This window comes from Budorcas taxicolor, chromosome 2, assembly GCF_023091745.1.
Source record: "Budorcas taxicolor isolate Tak-1 chromosome 2, Takin1.1, whole genome shotgun sequence".
Taxonomy (NCBI): domain Eukaryota; kingdom Metazoa; phylum Chordata; class Mammalia; order Artiodactyla; family Bovidae; genus Budorcas; species Budorcas taxicolor.
The window spans coordinates 28,699,448-28,719,901 of NC_068911.1; the positions used below are offsets into that span (position 1 = coordinate 28,699,448).

The 20,454-nt window shown below is 46.9% G+C and overlaps 1 protein-coding gene across 2 annotated transcripts in view; it reads left to right on the forward strand.

Moving 5' to 3' along the window:
• MYH11 (myosin heavy chain 11) overlaps window positions 1-20,454 on the forward strand; it is a 127,755-nt gene that overhangs the window by 19,532 nt on the left and 87,769 nt on the right. For both annotated transcript variants that reach the window (XM_052635853.1, XM_052635854.1), the window contains exon 3: window positions 8,035-8,191. In XM_052635853.1, coding sequence (XP_052491813.1) covers window positions 8,035-8,191 — 157 coding nt within the window. The remainder of the gene's footprint in view (window positions 1-8,034; window positions 8,192-20,454) is intronic.

The following is a 20,454-nucleotide window of genomic DNA, read 5'->3' on the forward strand; positions in this document are numbered from 1 at the left end:
GATTTTTTTTCCTAATTAGGAAAGTGAGGCACATTCATTCCAGAAGATCTGGAAAATTCAGAAAAGCACAGCAAACGCAAGAGTCTATCCTCCCCCAGCGATAACAGCTGATAAGATGTTTATGTTTCTTTGTGAGAATAGTGCATGTTTATGTATTGAAAAGGAACTTCCCTGGTGGCTCAGTGGTAAAGAATCTGCCTGCTTATGCAGGAGACACGGGTTCAATCTCTAGGTCAGGAAGATCGCCTGGAGGAGGAAACAGGCAACCCACTCCAGTATTCTTGCCTGGAGAATTCCATGGACAGAGGAGCCTGGCAGGCTACATGGGGTCGCAAAAGAGTTGGACACGACTTGGCAAGTAAACAACAACAATGTATTGAAAAGTCTGTGCACACAGGCTGGGGACCTGCTCTCTTTCCATGTACAAGTTAGGGATGAACATCCCTACTGCTCGCTCATGACCCCAACTGCCCCTTTATGGGCTTCGTGATCTATCCAACAGATGTACCATAATTAATTATTCTTCACTCAGTCGGTAAAGAATCTGCCTGCAATGCAGAAGACCCAGGTCCGGTTCCTAGGTCAGGAAGATCTTCTGGAGAAGGAAAGGGAAACCTACTCCAGTATTCTTGCTGGAAAATCTCATGGACAAAGGGGCCTGGTGGGCTATAGTCCATGGAGTCGCAAAGAGTAGGACATGACTTAGCAACTAAACTACATAGATAGTTCAGAGAGAGTTACAATGGCTTGTTTTTAAGAGCCAAAAGGGAACTGGGAAGCAACTCATAAATTCTATGCATACCTTCTCTTGATCTCATTTAGTTAACACAACGTCCACTTAATGAAGTATGCTCGTCCCATCCTACAGACAGGCAAGCTATGGCTCAGAGTACTAAAGACCCTCCAAGGACAGTCTAAGTTGCTCCCTAACTAAGCAGAGGAAGTCTCTTTTGTCTGGAAGCATCCCCAGCCTGGGGCTGTTGGTACAGAGTGGCTTTTCCTAAGCACACCAGCCTTCAAGAAACTCTAGAGGAACTGGGCTCCTGTGGGCCTCCTGTCCAAGATAAGTCATCTTCATCCAGGGAGGTCAAGGATGGGCTTGGATAGGAATCTCGCCTGCTGTCCTCTGACAGATGTTTGGGCCCAAAATAGAAACCAGGAAAAATGAGGGGCTTATGAAGGTCCCAAGACCCAGACTGTCTTCTGACAGCAGATTAAAAAAAAATGAATCAAATCTTCAAATTCCTGCTGTGCTTCTCCGGACAGATTAGATGAAAAGCCTTTTAGTCTTATGACCACGCGTCTACTTCTGTCTCATTCCCTTCTGATCAACTTAATCACTTAACTAGAAACTGTTGTCCATGACGGAGGAGATAAAATAGGACGGGGTTGGGGAGCACCCCAAGTTATTCACCCAGTGCATGATGGCGGAAGGCATGGCCCTTGTTACAGTTGTATGGCAGGTGAAGCTCAGGCAGCTGACCATGCCTGACTTTGCCCCTGGTAATGAAGAGAATGTTCCCTTCCATCCTGCAAAGCTCATCTCAAACAAGGCACTTTTTGCTTAGTCCTGGCAGATGTCTCATCCCCTTGGGTCTAGAAGAGGTAGAAGCCTTAAAGATGCAGGTTCTTTTTGTTTGTTTGTTTTTTAAATTGGAGGACAATTGCTTTACAATGTTGTGTTAGTTTCTGCTGTACAACAGCGTGAATCAGCTCTGTGTATGCGTATGCCCCCTCCTTCTTGAGCCTCCATCCCACCACCCCCATCCCACCCCTCTAGTTCATCACGGAGCCCTGAGCCCCCTGAGGTCCCTGTGCCGTACAGCAGCGTCCCACTAGCTATTTTACACACGGTAGTGTATAGAGTGTGTCAGTGCTACTCTTTCCCTTCATCCGACCTCCCTTCCCCCACTAGGGCCACATGTCCATCCTCTGTCTCAAGATGCAGGTTCCTGCCTAAGCTGCCCCAGATCATCGATGACCCGTGTGGGGCCCCCATGTGGCTCTGATTCTTGGTACAGCACTCCCTTGCTCTTCTGGATGTCGTTGGCTGGGTTCTCTCCACCTGGGATTTTTCATGGCTCCATCCCTGGTCTTGGGCTGGGAGATGGGACAAGGGTTTCAGGCAGCGGGCACTCAGTGAAGATGTGGGCCTTGCCTGTACTGGCTGCTGTCCCAAGTCGTTCCCAGCTCTCTCTAGTGAGGTGGAAGCTCACTTCCGCCCCAGCACACGAGGTGACCAAGGCAGGGAGGTGATGTGACTTACCTGAGAAGGGACAGGATCAGGACTGTTCAGTGTTGCTGATCCCCCCTTCCTTCTCTATGAGGTGCTGAGAGTCACAGGGCCCCGCCCTTGGCCTGAGGCTGCTTGATAATTGAGAGGAGCAAGATAAGGTACATCTGAGCTGCAGATCTGTAACATGGATTCTACAGGAATGAATGTGACCAATGGATGAAGTGGGTTAGTCGCTCAGTCATGTCCGACTCTTTGCAACCTCATGGGCTATAGCCCACCAGGCTCCTCTATCCATGGAATTCTCCAGGCAAGAATATTGCAGTGAGTAGCCATTCTCTTCCCCAGAGGATCTTTCTGACTCAGAAATTGAAGCCCAGTCTCTTGCATTGCAGGCAAATACTTTACCATCTGAGCCACCAGGGAAGCCCAGAATGGAAGAGGGAAAGGTGGTAAATACACTGTACAACATAATAACTCTGCTTTAAAGCAGAAGGAAAGCCTACCATTTGCAGCAGCATGGTTGAACCGAGAAGACATTATGCTGAGTGAAAATAGCCAGCCAGAGAGGGGAAAATCCTTCAGGATTCCATTTACAGGAGAGTCTAAAACAGCCAGACTTAGAGAATTAGAAAAGAATGGTGTTGCCAGTGGCTGGGGGAGGTGAAAATGGGAGATTTCTTATTTATTTGTGGCTTTTTCTTGTGTCTATTCATAACTATCTATTCACTCAGACTTAAAACATTTTTTGAATAGATAACACATGCAAATATTAAATAAAATATTGAATAGTATATAAGGGTATTTTAGAACTTTTCCTTTTATCCCCATTTCCTCATCTTCTGGTTCCCCTCCTTATGGAAACCATGGTCACCAGTTCCCTATAAATCTTCCAGCAATATTTTATACCCATGTCTCCTCTGCCTCCCGCTTTGGCAGACAGGTTCTTTACCAGTAGTGGGAAGCCCTAATATTTTATACATATAGAGGCCAATACATGTGTGTATATATATATATATGCATGCGTATGTTCTGTTGTGTACGACTCTTTGTGACCCACGGACAGTAGCCTACCAGGCTCCTCTGTCCATGGCGAGAATACTGGAGTGGGTTGCCATTTCCTCCTCCTGGGAGTCTTCCCAAGCCAGGAGGATTGAACCCACATCTCTTATGTCTCCTGCATTGTCAGGCAGATTCTTTACCACTGAACCACCTGCTGCTGCTGCTGCTAAGTCACCTCAGTCGTGTCCGACTCTGTGTGACCCCATAGACGGCAGCCCACCAGGCTCCCCCGTCCCTGGGATTCTCCAGGCAAGACACTGGAGTGGGTTGCCATTTCCTTCTCCAATGCATGAAAGTGAAAAGTGAAAGTGAACCACCTGGGAAGCCCAAAATATGTGTGTGTATATATACGTGTGTGTGTGTGTGTGTGTGTGTGTGTGTGTGTGTGTTGGCTGCACTGCCCAGCTTGCCGGATCTTAGTTCCCCATCCAGGGATCAAACCTGAGCTCCCTGCAGTAGAAGCATGGGTCCTAACCACTGGACCACCAGGGAATTCCCTATATGTAAATTTGTATATGTATGTATTCTTTTTAAGGGCAGTGTGCCATAATTATTGAACTGGTCTCCCATTGGTGGATATTTAGGTTGTTTCTATTTTTTTTTTTTTGCCATTAACGTCAAGGCTGTAGCAGATCACATTCTTGGTGGGCCAGGTCTGTCTCTAGGATGTTCAGAAAGCCATGAGACTGCACTGCGACCTGCCCACCGTTATATAGATGGGGAGGACGAGGTTCAGGTCACACGAGTAGCGAGCGCAAGTCTGAGGTTCCTCCTGGGCCTCTGTGACTTAAAGCCTGCTTCTCGTCCACCTTCCCCCACTGTTCCTCATTTCTGCCGGAGGCCTTGGGAGCTCAGGGCTCCACGGCTGACCATATAAAGCGTTAGGGAAAAAGTGAAGTCGCTTCCTAATACGGTCACAAGAGGGAAACCCTAGGCCTGCAGCTGGGACCGGCTGGTGGCACAGGGCCCTGAGAGGCCGCTGGGACATGGGAGGCAGGGAAAGTTGAAAAGCTCTGAATTTGACCAGCTCGGAAGGGGCTCGTGGGGATGGGGGCGGCAGAAACACAGCCAAGCGCAGGAGGGCTGCCTCAGGTGAGAGTAACCAGGCTGGAACAGTGGAGGCTGAACCCCTAGATTCTGAAGCCCAGCCTCTGCGTGGGGTGTGCTGCCATCTACCCAGTCCTTTCTGTTGGGACATGGTGCCCTGGAAAGATGTGCTGAACTAGACAGACATTCAGATCTTTCTGGAAGCATGGATTAAGTGCTTGCTGTGTACATCGCACCAGGTGGTACCCTAGGTAAACAGGGGGAAGGTGATATTTCTCCTTCGGAAGCTGATTGGGAAAGCCACACCTGCCTCTCTTCCTTCCTTCCTCCATCCCTCTCTTCTTCTCCCACCCTCCCTCTCTTCCCTCCTCCTTCTTTCATTCTTTTATTCAGCAGATATTTACTGAGTGTCTGCCATGTGCCTGGCCCTGTGCTAAGGGCTGGAGATATGATAGTGTGCAGCTTACAGTCTAACAGGTGACATTTAGGCTGAGCCCTGAAAGAGCAGATGCAAATGGCTCTGAGAAGCTCAGGGGGAAGTGTTCCAAGGAGAGGGAACATTACGTGTGAAGTTTCCAAGGTGGCAAAGTTTTCATCATCATGAAACAAAGGGAGCACTGGATGGTCACTAATAGTTATTGAGTCCTTGTTACACACCAGGCACTGTGCTAAATGCTCCCCGAGAGCTCTCTCATAGCGAACTGATGAAGGAGTGGCTATTACACCTGCCCATTTTACAGATGAGGATAATCGAGGCTCAGAGAGAAAAAGAAACTTACACAGGGTCACACAGCCAAGAAGTAGCAGAATGAGAGTTACAAATAAGTCCTCAGTAGTCAATTCTGTACTCTTAACCACTATGCTTTACTGGCCCTAGTTCCCTGGAGGGAGTGATTTGGGTTATAAATGACACATTCTAAAAAGGACATGGTGGATGCAGTGGGCATAGCCTGGGGAAAGCTGGAGGTGGAGTTCAGGCCTAAAGAGGAGGAAGGGCGCGGTTGACTTTCGTTCAAACGATCAACCATTCTTGGGCTCTTACTCCATGGAGGCCCTGAGTTGCGGACCAGGACACAGAGGAACAGGAAACACACAGGCCTTGCCCTGGAACAGCTCTGCCACATGTTCAACGAATGTCTACTGAGCACCTACTGTGTGCAGCCCAGTGCCAGGCCCTGGGTCACAGAGATGAAGGCAGTGCTGCCCCTGCTCCAGGGAAGCTTTATAATTAACTGACCCTCAGGCATTCATTTAGCAGGCATTTAGTGAGCACCTACTGTGTCCCTGAACTTGTTAGCACCTTATCCCTTAAGTCTCAGTGCAGGGAGTACCTCCTGCTGAAGTTTCTTGAGCACCGCCCCCTCCTCATGGGTTAGGGCCCTCTCTTCCTTGCTCCCATAATCCACAGGGCTCCGTCCTTCTTCTTATGATGTTATTTTGAATGTCCTCATCTCCTTTTCGAAGGGGGCTTTTTGAGAGCAGGAATGATCATCGATTTATTTGTTTCCAGCATCTAACACAGAGCTGGTATACAGTCGGTGCTTGATAAGTGGCCGAAGGATGTTTAGATGGGACTTGTGGAAACCTGGGAGATTACTGCCTCCCTCCCACCTCCCCCACCCCCAGTCCTGCTCCTTTTCAGAAAGAGCATTTTCCCCTCACCCCGGATCAACTCTCATCATCATCGCCCCTTAGCAGATGGAGCCCTAGGGGGAGTCCCTCACTCGCCAACCAGCTGCTGCTGAGGCTGAAAGCCCTTTGTGGGCAGGTGCCCGTGTGTTTTGTCTTGCCCTGTAACCTCAGAGCCTCACATGTGGAATGCATGAATGAATGAGCGACAGAATGCCCGGATGATCAGTTGTTTCTGTAGGACAGGAATAGGCCCACAGCTGATGGACAGTGCCCACGCCTCACATGGGCCAAGTGGGGCTCTGTGCTGGGTGGCTTTGATCGAGGCGCTGAACCTCCTCGGTGTTTGCCGGGCTGTGAGTGTGACCCAGGGACGGACTTTCTGCTCCTCCTCCTTTAGTCACTTCTTGGGGGAGCTGGAGGGAAGACATGCTTCGTCTTGCCCACCAGAGCCTTGGGCAGCACTGATGCTATCGTTTAGGAAAGCAGTTCCTCTGGGACAGGTTGGCGCCTGTCTCCTGGGCTCTGAGCTCAGCGCGTGGGAAAGGCCAGGGTACAGTAAAGAACAGTAGTAGCCAGGACCACGCCTCCCCCGCCCACAGCACGGCGGGGCATGTGAGCATCTTCATGCCCCTTCCTTGTTCTGATCCTTTTCAGACGTTCCTCTGCACTTGGTAGGGCAGGATGATTTTTTTTTAACTAATTAATTTTTTTGACCTTGCTGTGTGGTTTGCTGAATCTTAATTCCTGGACCAGGGATTAAACCCAGGCCCCCAGCAGTGGAAGGTCCTAACCCCTGGGCCCCCAGAAACTGCCAACTTTTTTTAAAATTGTGATAAAATCCAATATAACCAATTCACGATATTAATCAGTTTGAAGGAAACAAGTGGCCTTAATACATTCACAGTGTAGTCTTAGTCCCACTGCTCTCTAGTTCCAGAACATTTTTATAGACTCCCAAAGAAACCCATTCCAACTAGCAGTCACTCCCATCCCCCCGTCTCTCCAGTCCCTGGAGACCAGAGACCTATTTTCTGTCTCTATGGATTTGCCTGTCTGGACATTTCATATAAGTGGAACCGTGTGATACATGACCTTCTGTGTCTGACTTAATTTCATTCAGTGTAATGTTTTCAAGCTTTATCCATATTGTAATGTGTGAGTACCATTCCTATTTAAAGACTGCTGTGTTTATCCCCACTTTACAGATGAGGGACTCTGTCCTTTTTCATGGTCGAGGAGAGTATGAGCTCTGGGGTAAGAAGTCATGATTTTAGTTCTGAATTTCCCAGCAGCTGCGTGACTTGGTGAGAACTTCACTGAGCCTCAGTTTTCTCATCTGTCAAATGGGCCATGGGGAAATTATAGTATCCCTGTCAGAGGTTGAATGAGAGGATTAAAGAAGATGCCTGTGAAGTACTTAGCTTAGTGGCTGGTGCATAGTAAGTGCTCAAGAAACTGTAGGTGTTATTTAAGCCTGTGAGGCTCAGGGAGATGAAGTGACAGTGGTTGGGAGTGGCCCAGGGGTCTGAACCCAGCACTATTTAAAACTACAGTTATGAACGGTGTCCTAGAATTCCAAGCTCACCCCTTGCTCCTCTCCCCGGTACGTGGAGTCAGTGATGTCCTGATTCCCACCAGGACACTGAGCCTTAGTTTGTGTATGTGTGCCCCATTGCTCAGTCATGTCTCTTTGTGGCCGCAAGGACTGTAGCCCACCAGGCTCCTCTGCCCATGGGATTCTCCAGGCAAGAATCCTGGAGTGGGTTGCCATTTCCTCCTCCAGGGAATCTTTCTGACCCGGGATTGAACTGGTGTCTTCTGTGTCTCCTGCATTGGATTCTTTACCACTGGCACCATCTGTGAAGCCCCAAGCCTCAGTTTCCCCATCTCTAAAATGGGACTCAGAGCACATATGTTCAAGGCTGCCTCTATGAGATGAAGTGAGAAAATGCACACAGTGGTGCTCAGACCATGCAGGCTGTAGTGGGTGGTCACAGACTGGATGTCAGAGCTCTGCCCCTGCTGGGTTCCTGAAGTCAGCTCGGTTCTCTCTTTCGCAGACATACTCGGGCCTCTTCTGCGTGGTGGTGAACCCCTATAAGCAGCTGCCCATCTACTCAGAGAAGATCATTGAGATGTACAAGGGCAAGAAGCGGCACGAGATGCCGCCCCACATCTACGCCATCGCCGACACGGCCTACCGGAGCATGCTGCAAGGTAAGCCGCCTGCAGAGGCACAGAGCTCCTCCTCCTCCAAGGAGCCCACCCGGGCTGCTTATAGCCACTCACCAGGCCCCTCCTGTCCTGCCCGCCTGCAGTTCTCGCCAAGAATGTGGGGTTTGGCAGGCGGAGCTGGGTAACAGGAGGGCTGTGACTGAAAAAGGGAAAAAACAAGCAGAACAGATGCGTGTCCAGTCCGGGAGAGGAGGGAGGGCAGATAGCTTGGGCAAATACAGGCATGGGCTTGCTGACCCCTGGTTGCCTGAGGCCTGGGCAGGCCAGCTATCTGGAAGATGGCAGGATGCTGTCACTTTGGAAGGGAAGCAGGTGGGGAATGGTCCTGGCGCTGAGCCAACCAGATCTGAATTTGCAGCCAGCTGTCACACACATCCTGTGGGATCCTGTGCAAATGTCTTTTCCTCTCCAGCCTCAGTTTCCTCATCTGTGAAAAGGGAGTGAGAGGATCCATCTTGCAGCGTGTTGTACAGATGGTAAAGCAGGCTTTCCCACACTGAAGACCTTTGCATATTACCTCCACATTTATGTAGTATTATTACTATCATTAATAACTTCTACTGTGGTAGAACATACATACAGGAGAATGCAAAAAGTACACAAATTCAGTGTCCAGTCTAAAATTAATTTTTACATGTCTACAGTTGTAATCGACTTCCCTGGTGGCTCAGACGGTAAAGTGTCTGTCTACAATGCAGGAGACCCGGGTTCGATCCCTGGGTTGGGAAGATCCCTTGGAGAAGGAAATGGCAATCCACTCCAGTACTGTTGCCTGGAAAATCCCATGGACAGAAGAGCCTGGTAGGCTACAGTCCATGGGTCACAAAGAGTCGGACATGACTGAGCGACTTCACGTTCACGTTCATGTTCACAGTCATAATCACCACCCAGACCAAGATGTGAAATAGTTCTAGAAAGTTCTCTCATGCCTCCTCCCATAAATGGAATACCTCCTCCTATAAATGGATCTGGCCTTCAGATATAGGAGTTCTTCTGTCCTTACACTTGAGAAAGGGCAGCAGGAAAGAGCTTTGGCAGTTTTAAAGCTGTGCACAGTTGTTATGTGATTTTTAGGTGTGAAGAGCCTAGAGGTGGTAAGCCGGCAGCTGGTAGGCTGGATCCAGCCCTCAGATAAGTTTGGGTTTTGGTCCACATGGAGTTTTAAGGATACTTTAATTAGCTGCCAACTTTTAAAAATGTGGAGATTGTACACAAAAAGCCCAATTTCTATGTTATCTTGAAAGAATTGGAACATCTGGCAACATGTGATCCCACTGTCAGCCCCTCAAAAGGACAAATGGGTTCTCCAGTTCCCTGGCCTGGTGCACTTGTTTGAGTTTACTGCCTGGCTCCTGTGCTTGACCCTGGAATAGCTTCCTCCAAGAATGTTGTGTTGAGAATTGAAAGGAGCCCAGTTCTGGAAGCTCCTGATGGCAGGTGTACCTAGGACTTATTACTCCCCACCTCAAGGTAAAGGGGCTCAGGTAGAAGTTCCCCAAATTACTGACAGGGTTAGCCACACCACACAGGTATGATTCAAACTGGACCACTCCAGATGGGTATGACCATCATTTCCAAAGACCAGAATATGGAGCCTTGCAGAGAAGATTGTGGGAGATATAATCCTAGTTTATAAAGTGATGACTCTTGGAGTTAGGTATGTGCTTTTATGAAAAAAAAAATCCTTTGTAGTCTCTCTTGATGGAAGAGTATATGATGGTGGTTCACACACCTCTTTGGAAAGCTGAACATCACAAAGCTACAGTGTTCATATAATTTGGGGTGCTTTTGGTTACAAGAAGCATAGCAATCAATTAAAATGGCTTAAACAACAGGAATTTATTACCTCATATAACAAGTAGTCTGGATGTTGATGATTTCAGGCTCAGTTAATTTAACAGCTCAAAAACAGACTTTTTTGGGATTTTCTTGGCTGCTTCCTCATCATCACAAGATGGCAACCATAGCTCCAGACATCACATCCTCATGTGATAACATCCAGAAGCATGAAGGAAGTGAAGGGTTAGTTTTTTTTCCCCATGTCTCCTTTTTTATGAGAGAAGAAAACCTTTCCAGAAACTTATCAGCAGCCATCCCTTATGTCTGTTATGTCTTGATCACATGCAAACCTCTAAACCAATCATTGGCAAAGAGAACTGGAACATTTATGATTGGTTTGGACTATTCCTAGTTCTTTTCTGGAGCTGAGGGAGCTTTTTTGTTGTTGTTTAGCTGCTAAGTCATGTCTGACCCTTTTGCAACCCCATGGACTGGAGCCTGCCAGGCTCCTCTGTCCATGGGGTTTCCCAGGCAAGAACACTGGAGGGGGTTGCCATTTCTTTCTCCAGGGGATCTTCCTGACCCAGAGATCGAACTGACATCTCCTACACTGGCAAGCAGATTCTTTACCACTGAGCCAACAGGGAAGCCTAAGGGAGCCCCTACTAAGCACATTTAGTCTGAATACCAGGAAAAGGGGAAGAGGGAATGACAGGTAAACGTTGCCATAGTGCTCTTAAAATTTATACATGTAACTTTAAGAAACTTAGAGTTTCCCTGATAGCTCCGCAGGAAAGAATCTGCCTGCAATGCAGGAGACACAGGAAATGCGGTTTCTATCTCTGGGTTGGAAAGATCCCCTGGAGAAGGAGATGGCAACCCACTCCAGTATTCTTGCCTGAAAAAAAATCCTATGGACAGAATTGCCTGGCGAACTACAATCTAAAGGGTCGCAAAGAGTTGGACATGATTGAGTGACTAAGTACAACAAAAAACTTCTGTCTTATATATTCCATTCTAGGAAAAATTGAAACATATATTTAAGCAAAAGAGAATGTACTAACACCCATAATCCTATCACCATTAATGTTTGTCTATATAACTTTTCATACACTAACTGAGCTGGATGGCATGAAATGAAGGAGGTTATGACTATCTGAAAATAATTGGCTCCAGAAAAGATTTAGTTTAAATGGGCATGTGGATTGGGGGAAGAGGCTTTGATGGGCTTAAAAAATGACATTGCAAATTATGAACACAGGCTTATTTATTTTACATGCAATAGGAATTTGGTGGTTGTTGCAACTAGATGTGCTAATTCTTAGAAAGAGTATAAAATTAATTCACAGTTGGGTGTTCTTGCCTTAACTTCTTTTTGAACAGAATCATGAAAGAGCACAAGGCACCCTTCTTCATGCCATGCTTGATTTCTGCAGCATGGGATAAGACGATAATTTTTACAGACTTGTTGGAGAAATCACCACTTTTGCCAAGGGCTTTGGCTTCTTTGGTATTTAGCAGAGTCTCTCAAAGTCCTTGTTGTGTTATCTTTCCTGATGACTCCCTAATGTCTGGTTGTGAAGTGATCTGACGTTTTTGGTGGCCTTTCGAACGTCACAATCGTGTGACACCGCACCTTCCAGGAAAAGGCAGTTTTGCAGAGCTGCCACTTTGTTTTGTGTTTGTATCAAGACGATGGATGTTGACACCCAATAGCTGGCAAGGGGAAGCCTTTAAATTAGAGGACACCAGTGATGCAGACTAGAGAAAGATGCTTTAGTGGGATCTGGTTTCCCGAATACTTGACTCTTTGAAGAATATTTTTGTGTTGTGATAACTTTTGCCTCCCTAGACAACTTCCCATGCATGGGGCAGTGTTATACTCCGTACAGGGACCCCCAGGGCAAATACATCCCATTCCTCTTGGGCTCTGTATGTTAACACACAATTATATAGTGAAATATAAAGTTACCTAGAAATTTTAAACCTCAAGAGAAAAATGCCATCCATAAGCATACAGATCCATAAGAGATAAGCTCTTTTTAGATTAAAGGTTAATCAATAGCTGCTACGGGCTTTCTGACAAATGAGTAATGACAAACTCCAATGAAAAAAATCTCCAAAAAAAAAAAAAATTGAGGAGAAAAAAATAAAAGCTTCGGAAAAATCTTTCTTTTTTCTTTATAAAGTGGGAATTTGGTTTTTGTGAAGGAACATGTGGGCCCGGTTTGTGACTCTGTTGGTGAATGTTGCTGTCCCAGGCTGTCCAGTCACTTGGCTGGGATCACGCTGAACCTTCTATCTGGTTGGAGGCATGAAGTCAGTAGCTATGTCTTCCTCTTCAAGTCCTTTGTGAAACAGGATGGCGTGTGAAGAGATAGGCTTGGGAAGGAGTGGAGAACGCATTCACTGAATACGAAATGTTTGAAATTTGTCACACGGACTCTTAAGTTCCCGAGGCCCCCCTAAACTCCGTGAAACCCACAAACGCCCTGTTTGTCTTGCTGCTCATCATGGAATCTCTGGCATATTTGCTGGTGCCTGGTATGGAGTAACTGCTCAGTTAATATTTGCAATGAATGAAGGAAGAACTCTCAGAGTTGTTGAAAGAAAAAAACCAGGGGCTTCCCTGGTGGTCCAGTGATGAAGACTCCATGCTTCTACTGCAGGGAGTACAGGTTCGATTCCCTAGCCAGGGGACTGAGATCCTGTATGCTGCTCAGCCCAGCCAAAAAAAAAAAAGTTTCTAAAATTAAAAACTTTTTTAAAAAAGAAAAGCACTGACCAGGGTCAGGATGGGTGGGGTGGGTTGTCCAAGACGGATGGGGAGCTACCAAAGCCTTGCTGACTCACTAAAAGGGGAAAGGGGAGGGGGGAACATTCTGGCTGAGAATAGTAACAGGGGAGTTGGGAATATGGGAGGGGATTTCTAAGACATAATTCATTCACAAGCCCCTCCCCAAAGGAAGCCAGGCCCCAGTGGAGAGGAGACAGCGAGAGAAGTCAGCATTTAAAATATGTCTTATATATGTGTATGTGTAAATGATATCGTATTTACTTTTTACATTTCCCAGTGTTTTTTTTGTTTTGGGAGAGATGATGGATTCAAATTCAAAAGCTGACCATTCTCCCTTTCAACCCTTGTGCCCAAGACTCCTAGTCTGCCTCCCCAGAGATAACCGTGGGGTTATTATTCTAGTTTATTAGATATTCTTAGATACTCTCCTAGAGATATTTTCTGCACATGTCTGAAGATACGCATCCATTTCTCTCTTCCCAGGTTTTCCCCACAAATAGTAACATTCCGTATGTACTGTTCTGCCTGCTGCTAGAGGATTATACACCTACAGGGATTCCCTACTCCTTTTTCACACTGTTAGCTTTCATCTTTATTGAAGGTGTAGATGAAGATGATTTAGACAATTCCTCAAGGCTTGTTAAGAAAAACATCACTCCTTGGTTGCTTCTCTAATTTCCCCTTCTCCAGGGATAACCATTATCAACTCTTAACTGAATTTTGGATGTTTAACACTGTAATCTCCAAGAGACTTGAATATATTACTCATATTTTAAATTTCTCCCTCAGTTTTAGGCATTGCTTATTGACTTTTCATCATGGAACATGAGCATTTCACTCAATGACCCCCTTGCTTTGTCCTCCGGCCTCCTCCCAACACACACACAACCATGCCCCATCACATAAGCTCCCAATGTAGTTTTATATTAACTTTGATGAAAACTGTATTCAGAGTTTACATTATCATGACTGTGTAGATGCCATTCACAGCTGAGCTCTGCACTGTCTTGTGATGCCTTTTCCTGTACAAATTATTCTTTCCCCTGGAGTTAGTAATTGCCTTTTCTTTCCCCCAACTTGGGTATCTATGTACTTAATCACTAATTCTACCACAAATTCTCCTTCTAAATGTGTTAATCTTCTTATAATATGTCTCATAAGATATGCGTTCAAGATCCTATTTATAGCTTCTTTTTGGAAGTGATTGCTACTGGAGTCTTTTGACCTGCCCTGGATACCCTCTGGTGACCAGTAGCTGACACACCCTCAGCTCCACCTCACCTCAGGGCTCTCCCTTCCTATGTCCTGCCCTTGGATCTTCCCTGGTGGTTCGGACGGTAAAGCGTCTGCCTACAATGCAGGAGACCTGGGTTCAATCCCTGGGTCGGGAAGATCTCCTGGAGAAGGAAATGGCAATCCACTCCAGTATTCTTGCCTGGAAAATCCCATGGATGGAGGAATCTGGTTAGGCTATAGTCCATGGGGTTGCAGTCAGACACGACTGAGCGACTTCACTCACTCACTGTGAAAGTGAAGTGAAAGTGTTAGTTACTCAGGAGCAACCTCAGGCTCCTCTGTCCATGAAAAATTCTCCAGTCAAGAATACTGGAAGGGGTTGCCATTTCCTTCTCCAGGAGATCTTCCCAACCCAGGGATCAAATCCAGGTCCCCTGTATCACAGACAGATTCTTTACCATCTGAGCCAAAGTATGTAGGTTTACTTTTTTAAAATTTTCTTTCCAAAAGGCATTGCTTCATTAACTTTGAGATTCAGTTTCATTCTGGGGAAGATAAAAGTTGTTCTTATTCTTGATCCTTTGTATGTGACCTTTTTTTTTAAATTTCCTCCTTCCTCCTTCTCTGGAAGTTTTTTTTTTTTAACCTTTATCTCCCTGTTCATGATTGGATTTGGTGTGGGTCTGTTTTCACTCATTGTGCTGGAGACTTGAGTGGATCCTCATAGTCTATCAATTCCTATCCTTACATTCTGGGAAATTTTTTTGAATTATGTCCTTAATGATTTCTTTTTCTTTGTATTCTCTGTTCTGTTTTTTCTAGATGTTTTCTTATTTCTATACCAGAATTCTCAGATTTTTAAAAAAAATAATTTTCATCTCTTTCTCTTGTCTTTTTTATTTTCTAGGCAGTTACCTCAACTTTATCGTATAAATCCTCCATTGAGTTTTCAATTACTACTATCATTCCAAAAAAAAGTTTCCAAGAACTTTGTTTTGTTTCCTGAATGTTTCTTTCTTTTCATATTCTTTTTCCATGCACATTCCTTTTCTTAGAGGGTACTTCTCCACATGTAGACCCCTGTTACCTCCAATAGGCATATTTTCTTACTTATTTGGTTTAATTTATATTTGTCTTGTTCGTGACTTTCTTCCAATGCCTGCTGATTCATTGACTGTCCATTCATCTGGGATGCTCTAATGCATGGGCACCAAAAAACTGATGGCAGCTTCGTGTTTGCAGGAGGAGCTTGCTGGTGAGGCTGGGCTGCTCCATCGGGTGACTCTTGATGTAGCTTTCAGTCTTTTTTCTTGGGCTAGTGAAATTCTTCAGAGAAGTCTTGTACAGTCTTCTGCTTCAAGGGTAAAGATGTGTCTACTATCATTTTGGGGCTTCTTCCCTGGTGGCTCAGCGGTAAAAACCTGCCTGCCAATGCAGGAGACGCAGGAGACATGGGTTCAATCCCTGGGTCAGGAAGATCCCCTGGAGGAGGAAATGACAACTCACTCCAGTATTCTTGCCTGGAAAATCCCATGGACAGAGGAGTCTGGCAGGCTACAGTCCATAGCCTCGCAAAAGGGTCAGACACAACTTAACGACTAAACAACAACAACCATCATTTAAAGGGTCTGGTTGAGAAGAGGCTGAGGGTTTCAAACTATGGGATGAAACCTGCATGTTGTCTTCTTGCCGTTCCTGGTGTCCCCAGGACAGACACCTTCTATTTCTCCCTCTCCAGAGAATTGATCTGGCCCCTTTGGTGGGCGGTGGGGAGGGCAGTCACTTGGCTACAGGGAGCATAGACGGTATCTGGAGTGTCTAGCAGCTTCGCAGACATTCAGCCAGTCCTCGTGCTTCGTTGTCCTCCACCCTCTTCCTGAGGCCCCAGCGTGCCCATTACTGAGGTTTGGGCTGGAGGCAGGGGACTCTGCTTCTCCACCACCAGCTTAGTCTCCTGGGACTGTCGTCACTCATCCCGTTCGCTGGTTTCCCACGTTGTGTTTTTCTCTCCTCTCCCACTTTTTTGGACAGTTTCACGTGTTTTTGAAAAACCTCTTTGTGCATGTGTGTTCAGTCGTGTTCAGCTCTTTGTGGCCCTGTAAATATAGCCCGCCAGGCTCCTCTGTCCATGGGATTCTCCAGGCAAGAATACCGAAGTGGGTTGCCATGCCCTCCTCCAGGGGGTCTTAGAGACCCAGGGATTAAACCCACGTCTCTTATGTCTCCTGCATTGGCAGGCAGATTCTTTACCACTAGCACCATGTGGGAAGCCTGAGAAAAATCCCTTTCAGTTCAGTTCAGTTCAGTTCAGTTCAGTCCCTCAGCCATGTCCGACTCTTTGCGACCTCATGGACTGCAGCACGCCAGGCCTCCCTGTCCATCACCAACTCCTGGAGCTTGCTCAACCTCATGTCCATCAAGTCGGTGATGCCATCCAACCATCTCATCCTCTGTTGTCCCCTTCTTCTCCCATCTTCAATCTTTCCCAGCATCAGGGTCTTTTCCAATGAGTCAGCTCTTCACATCAGGTATCCAAAGGATTGGAGTTTCAGCTTCAGCATCAGTCCTTCCAATGAATATTCAGGACTGATTTCCTATAGGATGGACTGGATTGATCTCCTTGCAGTCCAAGGGACTTTCAAGAGTCTTCTCCAACACCACAGTTCAAAAGCACCAATTCTTCAGCACTCAGCTTTTTTTATAGTCCAACTCTCCCATTCATACCTGACTACTGGAAAAACCATAGCTTTGACTAGACGGGCCTTTTTCGGCAAAGCAATGTCTCTGCTTTTTAATATGCTGTCTAGTTTAGTCATAACTTTTCTTCCAAGGAGCAAGCATTTTTTAATTTCATGGCTGCACTCACCATCTGCAGTGATTTTGAAGCCCCCCAAATAAAGCTTCCCTGATAGCTCAGTTGGTAAAGAATCCTCCTGCAATGCAGGAGACCCTGGGTCGATTCCTGGGTCAGGAAGATCCCCTGGATGAAGGGATGGTCTACCCATTCCAGTATTCTTCAGCTTCCCTTGCAGCTCAGCTGGTAAAGAATCCGCCTGCAATGTGGGAGACCTGGGTTTGATCCCTGGGTTGGGAACATCTCCTGGAGAAGAGAAGGCTACCTACTCCAGTATTCTGGCCTGGAGAATTCCATGGACTGTATAGTCCATGGGGTTGTGAAGAGTTGGACATGACTCAGCAACTTTCACTCACTTTCAAAACCCCTTTACTGTCATTTTAATGAGGTTTGGGAAAAAAGGAGCTCTAACTGTTTGTGTTCAACCCACTACCTTTTGATGGAAATTCTCTCACACTCTCTTTTCCAAAGATGTGATAATGGTGATAGTGGATTTTTAAAAAATATTTACTTTATTTATCTGGCTGTGCTGGATCTCAGTTGTGGCACTCAGGATCTTTAGTTGCAGCATGCAGACTCTTAGTTGAGGCATGTGGGATCTAGTTCCCTGACCTGGGATTGAACCTGGCCCCCCTGCATTGGGAGCTCAGAGTCTCAGCCACTGGACCGCGAGGGAAACCCCAGTAGTGGATTTTTATTGCATGCTTCCTGTGTGCACAGAGCTTTCCAGGAATATTCTCCATTCATCCTCACCGCAGACTGTCAAGGCAGACGGGATCAGATCCATGTGCTGGTGCTTAGTCAGTAAGTCGTGTCTGACTCTTTGCAACCCTGTGGACTGTAGCCCAGCAGGCTCCACTGTCCGTGGGATTCTCCAGTCAAGAATACTGGAGTGGGTTGCCATTTCCTCCTCCAGGGGATCTTCCCGACCCAGGGATTGAAGCTGTGTCTCCTGCCTTGGTAGGCAGATTCTTTACCACTGAGCCACCTGGGATCAGATTAGGACCTTTAAAATGAAGCCTTGAAACTATTATGGTGCCTGTGTCCAGAATAAAAACAACACTAAACTATAAAGAAAGCCAACAATGTTTTAAATTTTCCCAGGACATTGGCCATGATAGTTCTTAAGAAGTAGCAAATATTGGGAGAAGGCAATGGCAACCCACTCCAGTACTCTTGCCTGGAAAATCCCATGGATGGAGGAGCCTGGTGGGCTGCAGTCCATGGGGTCGCTAAGAGTCGGACACGACTGAGCGACTTCACTTTTACTTTTCACTTTCATGCATTGGAGAAGGAAATGGCAACCCACTCCAGTATTCTTGCCTGGAGAATCTCAGGGACGGGGAAGCCTGGTGGGCTGCTGTCTATGGGGTCACACAGAGTCGGACACGACTGAAGCCACTTAGCAGCAGCAGCAGCAGCAGCAAATATTGACTCCTTTCAAAACTTATTTATTTTTCCCTCCCTCCCTTCCTTCACTCGTGGACCTATGTTTACATGACTGGTTGTTATTGTTCAGTTGCCTCAGTCATGTCCGCCTCTTTGCGACCCCATGGATTACAACATGCCAGGCTTCTCTGTCCTTCGCCATCTCCCAGAGCCTGCTCAAACTCATGTCCATGGAGTCAGTGATGCCATCCAACCATCTCTTCCTCTGTTGTCCCCTTCTCCTCCTGCCTTCAGTCTTTCCCAGCATCAGGGTCTTTTCCAGTGAGTCAGATCTTTGCATCAGGTGGCCAAACTATAGGAGCTTCAGCTTCAGCATCAGTCCTTCTAATGAATATTCAGGATTGATTTTCTTTAGGACTGACTGGTTTGACCTCCTTGCAGTCCAAGGGACTCTCAAGAGTCTTCTCCAACACCACAGCACAAAAGTTATCAATTCTTCGGCGTTCAGCCTTCTTTATGGCCCAACTCTCACATCCATACATGACTACTGTGGGAAAACATGACTGGTTAGACAATCCACTACTGGAGGCAGGTGCTGTTATTAGCCCCATTTTATTGCTGGGGAGACTGAGGCTCGGGGAGGTGAAGAACTTAACGCAGGAGTGTCAGAGCAGATTTGAACTTGGTTTATCAGACTCTGAAGCCCCAGGCTTGCTGGGCCAAGGTGATGCTGGGCTGTTTCACAGCCCCTCCTGCCCCGCTAAAGGCTGTTTGCTCCTGTAGGGCTGTCTCTTGCCATCTCAGGGGGTTAGCGTTGAGGGCTCAGCACTTGAGAAGCTGGCGTGAGTGACTTCAGCAAATTATAGCATGATGAGTGTGGGGAAAGCGTCTGCAAAGCTTTCCTGACAAAAGCCAGTTTGGATCTCCAGCCTCTTCTCTGTGGGTCCCTGGGGTGGGGGAGGGTGTGAAAGGCAGGTGAGATTTCACTCTGAGGATGAGAGGAGCCATCAGGACCTGTCACTGGAAGTGTTCTGTCCACACCTAATTAGTACTAACCAGCCACTCTAAGGGGATTAAAAAAAAAAAAAAAACCAGCCAGACCTTTATCAGCTCAGGCTCTTGGCTGAACCCTCTTTAAGCTGAGGAGAAGTCTGTGGGGGTGGGGAGGTGGGCAGAATGATCCAAACTTGGTTCTCTGCTTTGCAAGTTCCCACACTCAGTCTGAACCTTCTGTCCGGGTCAGCACGCCTTGAGGGGCTGGCCCGTGCTCAACCGGAGGTTCTGTATCTCAGCAGAGACCGGAAGGGCATCTGTGTGCACTGAGCTCGCTGCCCCGTAGATCCTGCGCCCCTTGGCCCTTGTCGCTTCCCTGCAGGACAGACTCTCCATGTGACAGACTGAAGACGCTGAGGCTCAGAACACTGAGGCGCTTGGCTGCAGAGCTGAATGTCAAACCTAGCGATATCTCCTTTAGCCACACTGGAAGCACTTTTTATTTTAAAAAAGATTTTTTTAAGCCAATAGTTTGTTTTGTTTTTAATTTTTTGGCCATGTCCTGTGACATGTGGGATCTTAGTTCCCCAGCCAGGAATCAAACCTTGGCCCTGCATTGGAAGGGTAGACTCTTAACCACTGGACCTCCAGGGAAGCCCCTCACTGGATGTGTTTTATCTTCCCTCTGAGGCAGTATGGTATGTTAAGTAATGTAGTGCTGTCAGCCCCCTTTAACAGATGAGGAAACTGAGGCTGCTCGTGATAACTTGGAGGGCCAACCAGACAGGGCCGGACAGATGGAGCCACCAGCTAAGAGACTGGCTTAGGTCTTACACTTAGAAAGGCTTGCACTTGATAGCCTGTTCTCCTGAGTCAGACCCGCTGCCATCTGTAACCTCACGAGCTCACTGCTGTGGAGGATGGCGATGATGGAGCAGTGATGGTAATAAAGTTGACAATAATTTCCTGTTTTGAGCTTTGGATGGTCCTGGGCCCTTTTTAAGCTCTTTGTGGGTCCAATCTCCCTGCATCTTTTTCACATCCTTGGAAAGTGCGGGTTTTTAATCCCTGTCTTCTTGGTAAGGAAGATGATGCTCAGAGTTGCCCAAGAAGTGGAGCCCAGAAGTAATTTCCCAGACATTTTGCTGCAGACACTGTGTTCCTGCAATGCTCCCCACCCACCCCTCCCGCCCCAGG